The 11,520-nt window shown below is 43.6% G+C and overlaps 1 protein-coding gene across 1 annotated transcript; it reads right to left on the bottom strand.

Annotated features, from left to right (window-relative positions):
• Nucleotides 1-6,358: 6,358 nt before the first annotated feature.
• On the bottom strand, nucleotides 6,359-7,115 carry LOC136350140 (uncharacterized). Its single transcript, XM_066301656.1, has 2 exons — nucleotides 6,663-7,115; nucleotides 6,359-6,607 (listed from the first exon to the last, which is right to left on the bottom strand). The coding sequence occupies exons 1-2, from the start codon at nucleotides 7,089-7,091 to the stop codon at nucleotides 6,461-6,463; spliced, it is 576 nt and encodes a 191-aa protein (XP_066157753.1). The 5' UTR covers nucleotides 7,092-7,115; the 3' UTR covers nucleotides 6,359-6,460.
• Between the last annotated feature and the right edge of the window lie 4,405 nt (nucleotides 7,116-11,520).

Consider the following 11,520-nt stretch of genomic DNA (forward strand, 5'->3'; position numbering starts at 1 on the left):
TTTTTTTTTTTTTTTTTTTTTTTTTATAGAGGTTAGGGGAATCTGCCAACAGACATCGGGGGCCTGGCTCATAGCGATCTTATTCGCCCCCTTTGTGTCGGGTTAGTGTCTCCGATCGGGAGAGCACCTACCGACTAAACCCCCTGTCCTCTCTTCACCCCTAAGTGTGTTCCCCCCCGGCTCGGTTCATCACCATTCCTACGGGGGGGGAGGTGGCATTCTCGACGACTACCTCCGCCATCCTCGTGGAGGTAGGGTTCCCTCAATCCTAATCGCTGTCCGCCTCCGCAAGTCCACGTACAGTCCTACCAGCTCTCCTCAAGTTTTCACTTACTCTCTTTGCATCCATGATCTTACCTATCATGAAAGCAAAGGCGTCCCACTTTCTCTCGCTCTCGACAATCTCTCTACCGATAGAGTTTCGATCCAGGGTGAGTCCACTCACCCTGGCTTCCGCTCTGTCGGCTTCCCAATGCTGACACTCCCAGAGCGTGTGCTCCGGCGTGTCGGCCACACCGGTTGTTTCGTTCCCGCAGAACCAGCAGTGGTCGCTGCGCTCCGCCCCTATGCGTCGCAGATACTTCCCGAACACGCCGTGCCCGGTGAACATCTGCGACAGGGAAAAACTGGGCTTCGCCCATGCGCACTCGTACCACTGCCTTATGCTAGGCACGAACACCTTCATCCATCCTCCGTACTCGTTCCATTCCCTTTCCCATTCCTGAATTACCCATTCCGACACCTCATTTTTGTGCTCTCTCCCACGTTCCCACAGCATTCGTCTCTCCTGCACTCTTATTCTTACGGGAGGGATCTTGGCCAGTGCCAGCACCGCTTCGCCCGGAGCCGTCCGGTAGGCGCACGCCACCCTGAGCGCGAGTCGAACCTGAACTAACCTGAACTAACCTGAACTAACCTGAACTAACCTGAACTAACCTGAACTAACCTGAACTAACCTGAACTAACCTGAACTAACCTGAACTAACCTGAACTAACCTGAACTAACCTGAACTAACCTGAACTAACCTGAACTAACCTGAACTAACCTGAACTAACCTGAACTAACCTGAACTAACCTGAACTAACCTGAACTAACCTGAACTAACCTGAACTAACCTGAACTAACCTGAACTAACCTGAACTAACCTGAACTAACCTGAACTAACCTGAACTAACCTGAACTAACCTGAACTAACCTGAACTAACCTGAACTAACCTGAACTAACCTGAACTAACCTGAACTAACCTGAACTAACCTGAACTAACCTGAACTAACCTGAACTAACCTGAACTAACCTGAACTAACCTGAACTAACCTGAACTAACCTGAACTAACCTGAACTAACCTGAACTAACCTGAACTAACCTGAACTAACCTGAACTAACCTGAACTAACCTGAACTAACCTGAACTAACCTGAACTAACCTGAACTAACCTGAACTAACCTGAACTAACCTGAACTAACCTGAACTAACCTGAACTAACCTGAACTAACCTGAACTAACCTGAACTAACCTGAACTAACCTGAACTAACCTGAACTAACCTGAACTAACCTTTTTTTTTTTTTTTTTTTTTTTTTTTTTTTTTTGTAGAGGAGGGAAACCTTCATAGGTACCCGGTCTGTTGGTCTGTCGACCGGGTTATGTGGGATTCACCCCCCCGCAAGGGGAGGTGCCTACCCACTAAAACCCTCCTCTCTTCACCCTGATCCCCCCCGGAACCGCCGTTAGGCATTACTTCAGGGGGGTGGTGGTATTGGTGGTATTCTCTCATACTCCGCCTCCTCCTCCTGGAGGTGGCGAAGCTACCCTCCTCATTTTCTCCGCCCTCCTGGCCCTTTCCAACGCCTCCCGAAACACTTCACACTTCCCAGATCCCGTCCTATGTCCGCTCCTGCCACAGTTAACGCACCTTTCCTCTTCCCCGCACACTCGCCCCACATGTCCTTCCTCCCCGCACCTGTAGCAGCACCTCCTCCTATCCTCTCCCTGGCAACCTTCCTCATCATGGTCCATTCCCCAGCACTTCCGACACTTCTGAACTTCCAATTTTCTCTCCATCCTACACACTGTCAGTCCCACTCTCAGGTTTGGTTCCCTTAAGAGTTCTCTTCCCCATTTTTCCTCTGCCGTCACTGTGACAGCCTGTGTATCTCTCCAATTCCCTCGCATGTTTCCCACACTGACTCCCCCCTCACTCATTTCTGGTAACCTATCCTTTATCGCCCTAAGCACTTCCTCCCTCGTCGCCGTTAAGTCCATCCCCCTCACATGTATTACCGTTCTTTGTGTTCCCGGTCCCATCATTCTTACCCTGGTCATCACCATTTCCTCTTGCACCATCCTTTTTATTTCCTTGGCCTTCCCTTCCTGGGTTCCCATCGTCACCAAAATACTTCCCTCCTTTGTAGTTCTTATTCCCCTCACTTGCTCCTGTGCCCCCTTCTTCATAATTGTTTCTTTTATTTTGTCCACTATTTCTTCAACCTTTTCTCCTTGCTTCTTACCTACGATCAAGGCATATGTTTTCTTACCCTTAACTTCCGTTTCCTTTGTTGTCTCTGTTTTTGTATATATTATTATTTTTGTTTCTGTTTCGTGATATATACTTTCTACCATTTTCCTAAATCTTTCCGTTGATATTCCCTCCAGTTCATGCATTTCAACCCATTCATCCTTTTCTGTTTCTTCCTTTAAATCTTTAATCCTATCGAACAAATCCATCTCACTCCCATTGTACACCAATTTAATTACTTTCTTGCAGATTGGCTTCACCACCCCTTTAGTTCTTATTTTATTTTCTTGTTCAATAATCCCTATATCTTCTTCAATTTCTCTAAGTTCTGGATATATCGCGTTGAATTTTTTCTGTATACCATTACCCCTGTTGTTTTCTTTTGGTCCCATTATTACTACTTTTGTATTATTATTTATTTGTTCCAATGGATTTCCTTGTTTAATTTCAGTATTTTTGTATTCTTTTTCATCCCATATCCCCCCAACTTGCTCAATAAAACCTTCATAATTATTCACCCTTTCTATCCCTCCTGTCTGTGTGCTAATTTCCCTGCATTTTTGTTTTCCCATTTGAGTCTTTTCTGTTTGCGTTTCCGTATCTATTGTCATAATTTCTGTTTTTTCGTATCTTTGTTGTTCCAAGAATTCAGTTATTATTTTCAAATTCATATTTTTTATTTGTCTTTCTAATTTTCCTGTTAGATCTTTTATTTCTCTTTTTGTGTTGTTCTCAATATGTGTTCTTAAGTTTCCCACCAGTTTCGTCATTGCCTTGATTGCTTCCCTTAGTACGAAAACCTCCGACCGTTCCCTCTTTTTGTACACTGCATTGTCTTCCATAGCCTCTTCCCTCTTTCTTTTTTTGTCTGACTCGCTGAGTGTTCTTCTACCCCTTTCCTGTACCTTAAATCTGTCAGCGAGTCCCTCTGCTTTATCCTTTTCCTCCTTTTTTTTCGTTGTACCACTTCCTTCATCCCATACAAACTCCAACGAATACCTTCTATCCCTTATCCCCTTTCCGCTATGTCCAGAGTGCGCTTGGCCCCCCCCAGAATCCGTGGGGCCAGCACCGGCCACCGGGGCTTCCACCCGGTCGGAGCCGGTGGCGGGATTATCACCTGCCTGGGGTACATTTCTGTTTGGCTCACTCATTTCATATATTGTGTCTCTCTTTGTCCAGTCCCTCTCCCAGGACCCGTCCGGCACGGTTGCACCCACCGGCATGGCTCCTGGGGTCGCAGGGACCCTCAAGCCCCCCCACCACGACAAGGTGGAGACACCACGGGGGGGAACCTGAACTAACCTGAACTAACCTGAACTAACCTGAACTAACCTGAACTAACCTGAACTAACCTGAACTAACCTGAACTAACCTGAACTAACCTGAACTAACCTTTTTTTTTTTTTTTTTTTTTTTTTTTTTTTTTTATAGAGGAGGGAAACCTTCAAAAGGTACCCGGTCTGATGTTATAGCAACCGGGTTATGTGGGATTCGTCCCTGAAGGGGACGCCTACCCACTAAAACCCTCCCCTCTTCACCCTGTGTCCCCCCCGGAACCGCCGCTAGGCATTACTTCAGGGGGGGGGTGGTATCTGTCGCTACGCCCCTCTCTTGGGAGGTGGCGCTGCCTCACTCCTCCATTTTTCTTCTTCCCTAGCCCTTGCCAGTGCCTTTTTAAACGCCTCACACCTTCCAGTCCCCGTTCTATGTCCCTTCTTGTCGCAAACACTACACCGTTCCTCTCCCCCACAGTTCTCCCTCTTATGTCCCTCCTCACCACACACGAAGCAACAACCAGTCCTGTCCGTCCCCGTGCAATCTCTGGCCACATGATCAAACCCCCAACATCTGTAACACCGCCCTACCTCCACTCTTTTCTCCAATCTGCACCTCGCGTACCCTATTCTAATGTAGGGGTCCCTCATTAGTTCCTCCGCTCTTTTTTCTTCGATGACGAGAGTTACCGCCTGTGTGTCCCATCTATTTTCCCTCATGTCCCCTATCGAAAACTCTCCCTCAGTCAGTCCCTCAATCCTTTTCATAATCGCCTCCTTCACCTCCTGTCTCGTCGCAGTATACTCCATACCCCGTATGTGTATGATAGCCCTCTTTCTGTTAGGTCCCCTCAATGTCACCTTCGTCATTATTCCCATCTGAATCGCTTCTTTTAGTTCTCTAGCACATTTCTCTTGTTCTCCCATTGCCACTAGGATCTTACCTTCTTTTGTTGTTCTTACACTTTGAATTTCTTTATTTCCCTCCTTGTTGTTTATTGATTTTTTTATTTTACCCATTGTTATTCCCAATTGTTCTCCTGGTATCCGATCCACTACAAGCGCATAAGTTCTTTTATTTCTATTTTCGCCCCTCCCTTGTTGTCCCTCTACCCGTTTATCTGTGTATATTGTTACTTTCGTTTTCCCTTCACTAAACACTACTTCCAACATTTTTCTCATCCTATCTGTCGCCATTCTCTCTATTGTATGCATCACCAAACACTCTTCTCCCTCAGTTTCGCTTTTAAGTTTTTTTAAATTTTCCCATAACTCCTCTTCATTTCCAGTATATATAATTCTCACAATTTTTTGACACAATTGCCTCTCCCCCATCCCTGATTTAAACTTATATAATTGTTCGACCACCTCAAAATTATCCTCACATTGCATTAACTCCGGGTACCTTTTCCTATACTCAGCCTGCACGCCTTTCTCCATCTCCGCGTCCCCAGTTTCAACCATTACCACCTTCACCGCTGTCATCTTAGTTTTCAGAGGATTTCCCATTTTAATTTCTGTACTTTTGAAAGCCGAATCATGCCAAATCTTATTTTCAATTTTTTTAAAATCCCTATAATTTTCTATACCCACTACTGTTGTTATGTCTCCCTCACAGCACGTTTGAGTTCCCTGTTCTGTCGTATTTATTCTCTCAGTTTGTATATCTGCATCATATGTCATTTTGTCTGTTTTCTCGTATTTATTTCTCTCTAACCATTTCTTTATTATTTCCCTATTGAATACCTCCCCTTGTTTTACTAGTTTTTTACTTATTTCTTTTATGTCTCGCTGAGTATTCCTTTCCATTTTATTTTCCAGTTCCTCAATTAATTTTTTCACCCTTTCAATTGCTTCATTCAAAATAAAAGCCTCGACACTCTCCTTTTTTTTGTAAGGTTCCTCTCCGAAATTTCTTCCAATAGACGTATCCAAAATTTTTCGTTTTTTAACTCCCCCCTCCCTGCCGCTTATTAAATTTTCCGTACTTCCCAAAGAGGGTTCCGACTGTCGTCTTTCCATATATACTCCCCTTAGTAATCTTGAGTGCACTCGGCCCCCCCCAGAATCCATGGGGCCAGCGCCGACCACCGGGGCTTCCACCCGGTCGGAACCGGCGGCGGGATTATTACCCGCCTGGGGTACAATTCTATTTGGCTCACTCATCATTACACCCTGTGTGTCTCTCTTTGTCCGGTCCCTCTCCCAGGACCCGTCCGGCACGGTTGCACCCACCGGCATGGCTCCTGGGGTCGCAGGGACCCTCAAGCCCCCCCACCACGACAAGGTGGAGACACCACGGGGGGGAACCTGAACTAACCTGAACTAACCTGAACTAACCTGAACTAACCTGAACTAACCTGAACTAACCTGAACTAACCTGAACTAACCTTTTTTTTTTTTTTTTTTTTTTTTTTTTTTTTTTTTTATAGAGGAGGGAAACCTTCATAGGTACCCGGCCTGTTGTTCTGGCGACCGGGTTATGTGGGATTCGTCCCTGAATGGGACGCCTACCCACTAAAACCCTCCTCTCTTCACCCTGGTTCCCCCCCGGAACCGCCGCTAAGCATTACTTCAGGGGGGGGGTGGTATTTCCCTTGACTACCCCACCCCCCCAAAGGGCGGGGCAGCCAGTCGTCTCTTTCTTTCCTCTTCTCTAGCCCTTCTCAAAGCCCTTCTAAATGCCTCACATTTTCCTGTTCCTGTCCTATGTCCCTTTTCATTACAAATCCCACACATGTCCTCCCCTTTGCAATCCTGTCCCTTATGACCTTCTTCGCCACACACAAAACAGCACCTCGATCTGTCCTTCCCTGTACATTCTCTAGCTTCATGCTCAAATCCCCAACATTTATAACACCTTTTCACCTCCAGTCTTTTCTCCATTCTGCATCTCACATATCCGATTCTGATGTATGGGTCCTTCATCAATTCATCCGCCACTTTCTCGCCCATAACCACTGTCACCGCCTGTGTGTCCCATTTATTTGCCCTCATGTCCCCCAAAGAAAAGTCATCCTCACTCAGTCCTATAACTCTCGTCATTATCGCCTGCTTTACCTCTTTTCTCCCTGTAGTAATCTCCATTCCTCTTATGTGTATGGCAACCCTTTTTGTTTTAGGTCCCATAACTCTCACTTTCGTCCTCAACTGCCACTCTATCGCACTCTTGATCTCCTTGACGCATCCTACATCACTTCCCATTGTCATTAGAATTTTCCCTTCTTTCGTTGTTCTCAGGCCATTTATTTCCTTGTTTCCTCCCTTATATTTTATTGATTTCTTTATTTCACCCATCGTTGTCTCCAAGTCTTCCCCACTCACCCGGTCCACCACTAGAGCGTAACTTTTCCTTTTTCTTACTCTATTTATCTCTTCTTCTTCCCGTCCGTCCGTATAGATCATGACCTGAGTTGTTCCGTTTTTAAACACCGCTTCTATTATTTTTCTTAGTCTCTCAACACTCATCCCCTCAATTCTATGCATTGCCACCCACTCGTCGTCCACAGTTTCTGTTTTAAGTTTGTATAAGTTTTCCCAAAGTTCTTCCTCCTTATCAGTAAGTCCAATTCTTATAATTTTCTGTCTTAATTGTTTCTCCCCCACCCCAGATTTGAAGTTATGAAGTTGCTCAACCACCACAAAATCTTCCTCACATTCCATTAATTCCGGATACCTTCTTCTATATTCGGCTTGCACTCCCTTTTCCATCTTAGTATCTCCCATCTCAACCATCACTACCTTCACCGTTGTCATTTTACTGTTCAATGGATTCCCAATTTTAATTTCCGTATTTATAAAAGTCGATTCAAGCCAATTATTTTCAACAATATTTTTAAAATCCTCATAATTATTAATACCATCTATACTTTCAATATCCCCTTCTTTATTTGTTTGAGTTGCTTGTTCTACCGTTCCTATTTTTTCTGTTTGTACATCAGCATCGTTAATCATTTTATCCGCCTTCTCGTATTTATTGTTTTCTAGCCAGTCCTTAATTATATTTCTTTCGAATACTTTCTTTTGTTTTCCTAATTGTTTGCAAATTTCTTTGATATCCCTATGAGTGCTTTTTTCTATTTTATTTTCTAAATTTTTAATTAACCCCTTAACCCTTTCTATTGTTTCCATCAGAATAAATACTTCTACGCTTTCTTTTTTCTTATATGGTTCTTCCCCGATGCATCTCTCCAATTCAACCCTCAACACCCTCGAGCAAACTTGGCCCCCCCCAGAATCCATGGGGCCAGCGCCGGCCACCGGGGCTTCCACCCGGTCGGAGCCGACGGCGGGACTATCACCCGCCTGGGGTACTCTAATGTTTTGCTTACTCATTTCGCCCTTTTTTGTGTCTCTCTTAGTCGGTCTCCCCCTCCTCTGACCTCTCCAGCAGGAATCCTACTGGAGAAGACAGAAGAGTCGGAAACGTGAAGCCCCCCCACCACGACAAGGTGGAACCTGAACTAACCTGAACTAACCTGAACTAACCTGAACTAACCTTTTTTTTTTTTTTTTTTTTTTTTTTTTTTTTTTTATAGAGGAGGGAAACCTTCAAAAGGTACCCGGCCTGATGTTCGAGCGACCGGGTTATGTGGGATTCACCCCCTGATGGGAGATGCCTACCCACTAAAACCCTCCTCTCTTCCCCTGTATTCCCCCCCGGAACCGCCGCCAGGCATTACTTCAGGGGGGAGGAGGAAAAATTTTGGAAATAACTCCCGTCCTTCATCTATCCATCATCCTCTGGTTTTCTCTTTCTCTCCTCAATTCCTCTTCTGTCTTGATCCTCATAATCCCTTCCAACATATCCGCTATAGCTTTCCAGCTTGTCTCATCCCTAATAAGAATCTCCGCCACCGATTCCTTGTTTATTTGTGTCCCGCATGCTCTTTCTGCCGTCCTTCGTTCTGTCTCAAACCTTGTACATATAAAAACCGTGTGTTCCGGGTCATCATAGCCTTCACAAAACCAACATCTCTCGTTTTCCGCTTTTCCAATCCTATGCAGATACGATGCAAAAACCCCATGTCCGCTCATCGCCTGCGTTATAAAATAATTTGTCTTTCCGAACCCTTTTGTAACCCATTTTTTAATGTCCTTAATAAAATATCTAGCAAAACCCTTATATTGTTCCCATCTCCTTTGCCATCTTTCATACAGTTGCTCTCTGATCAAACATTTTTCTTCTTTACTTTTTCCATAGCTTTTAGCTCTTTCTCCTATCAGCAGGTCGATCGGTGGCATTCCCGCAATCGCCTGCACTGCCTCTAATGATATTGTCCTGTACGCCGATGCCACCCCCATTGCCAATCTACGATTTACTCTGTCCAGCTTGGATAAGTGCACTTTGGCCCCACACACGTCCTCCCAAATTGGAGCAGCGTAAAGAACTGCGGAGATTATCGCACTTGCCATAACTTTCCTCTTGATTGATGAACACCCGCCCACATTTGGCATAATTCTCATAAACAGGTTTATCATTTTGTTTGCTCTTTCCACTATCTTTTGAACGTGCGTCCCCATACCCATATTTCTTTCTAAATTCACCCCCAAGTACTTAACAGCTTCCATACTCTTCACTATCTCATCCCCCAGTACAATCTGCATGCTCCTTATTTTCCTTCTTCCCGCAACCAGAACCATCTCCGTTTTTTGCTTCGCAACTTTCAACCCCATTTCCTCCAATTTTCTTACAATTTTTTCTACCATATATTGTGTTTTCTCTTCCAGGTTTTTTAAAGACCTTCCCCTCACCACTACAGCAAGATCATCCGCGTAAGCTATCAGTTTGACCCCAGGCTCCACCTCAATTCTAAGGATGTCGTCATAGAAGACATTCCATAAAGTGGGTCCCAAAACCGATCCCTGGGGGACTCCGCACGTCATTTGGTAAGTTTTTCCACAGGTAAGTATCTCCCTTCCCTCTAGGTATGATTGTACAAGGTGGATTAAGTAAGTACTTATACGTTTTTTCTTTAGCGCTTTAACAATTTCCTCCCACGGTGCGCTATTAAACGCGTTTTTTATATCGATCAGAACCATAGTGCAAAAATCCTGATTTTTAACGGCCTTGATTTTAATATTTTCGGTAATTTCCTTAAGTTGTTTCAATGCGTCTACCGTGGACCTTCCCTCTCTAAAACCGTACTGCGAGTCCGAAATTAAATTCCGTGTCCTCAGCTCTTTTTGTATTCTCCCTCCCACCAATCGTTCAAACAATTTTCCCGCATTATCTAATAAACAGATGGGTCGGTACGAGGCCGGGTCATCTTCTTTTTTTTTTTGTTTTTCAATAAGAACCAAGTTTGCTCTCTTCCAAATCTTAGGAAAAGTCTCGGTCTTGAGGTATCGATTAAACACATTTAAGACTGTACCCTCATGTGCCCTCACACATCTACTCAGTATTTCTGTGGTTATACCGTCCGGCCCCGGAGCTTTTTTTAGTTTCATTTTTGACAGTGCTAATCTCAATTCCTCCTTGTCGAACGTTGTAATGTTTTTTGGTTGTTTTCGTTTTTCGTTCCAATTCACTTTAGGTCTATCCGGAAATAGCTTCTTAATTTGTTCCTTTATCACTTCTTCACTTGGCCCACATTTTCTTTTCATTTTTAGTTTACCCATTACTATTTGGTAAGCTTTCCCCCATATATTTTCTTCCAGTTCATTGCATAACTCTTTCCATTTCTTCATTTTACTTTTGAAAATTTCATCCCTCAGATCTTTTTTGGCCTTCCTGTATTTTATTTGCAAATCTCCCAGTTCTCGAGGTGAAGGGTTTTTTGGTTTTATTCTAGTTAACTGTCTCCTATGCCTATTACATTCATTTCTTTTTTCCTTGATTTCCTTATTCCACCAATAAACGGCGTTTCTATTTTGCGTTGTACTATTATTTTTACTAATTAAACATTTATCACACAAATTTCTGATTTGTTGGACCATTTCATCGGCACAATATTCCTCATTTTCTTTAAAAAGTCCCGGCAAAAGTTTCTCGAAATTTTCCAGATTTTTTGGTGACATTTTCCACATTCTTTTGTTTTCATTTCTTTCAAATTTCTCTTTTGTATTCCCCCCAATTTCAAATATCAACGTCCGATGATCACTAAGATTTTCCTGCTCCACTTCTACCCTCCAGTTTCTTATCCTTTTTGCAATCTGTTCAGTTCCCATAGTGAAATCAATAACCGAAGTTCCAGTTTTTCGCACGTATGTAGGTTCTTTACCACTATTTATGACAACCATTTTATTTGCCTCGACCCAGTCTTCCAAATAAGTTCCTCTCCTATTCGTACTACTAGAGCCCAGTATTGGCGTCTTTGCATTTAAATCTCCCCCAATGACCACCTCCTTATCAAACTTTTGAATCTGGCGCGTCAAATCATCCAACAATGTCACAAAATCTGCTTCCTTGCCATTTGGGGAGAAGTAGCACGATACCACTACCAGATCCATTAACTCTACATACACATATCCCTTTCCTTTTCCATTTCCTATCACAGTCAAATTCTTGTAAATATTTATAAAGCTATCACATTCGTAATCACAGAAATCTTTGGTTTTTGCATTTAAATTTGGTTCACAGCCAATCAGTATATCTGTATCATTTTCTTTTACCATTTTTACCATCAGCTCATGTGCAGCCCTGCATCTATTAAAATTTAGTTGTTGGAACTTTAAAGGTTCCTCCCATTTTTGTAAATTTTTGTTTTTTATATTTATATTTTGG

The sequence above is a fragment of the Euwallacea fornicatus genome, unplaced genomic scaffold, assembly GCF_040115645.1.
Source record: "Euwallacea fornicatus isolate EFF26 unplaced genomic scaffold, ASM4011564v1 scaffold_122, whole genome shotgun sequence".
Classification (NCBI taxonomy): Eukaryota; Metazoa; Arthropoda; class Insecta; order Coleoptera; family Curculionidae; genus Euwallacea; species Euwallacea fornicatus.

What these genes read in the sequence shown, in the direction of transcription:
- LOC136350140 (XM_066301656.1), bottom strand. Translation starts at nt 7,091, where the DNA reads ATGGGTGAAATAAAGAAATCAATAAAATATAAGGGAGGAAACAAGGAA. An exon ending in GAATGGAGAAAAGACTGGAG is followed by an intron (nt 6,608 to 6,662) that starts GTGAAAAGGTGT and finishes GAGAATGTACAG; the next exon opens with GGAAGGACAGATCGAGGTGC.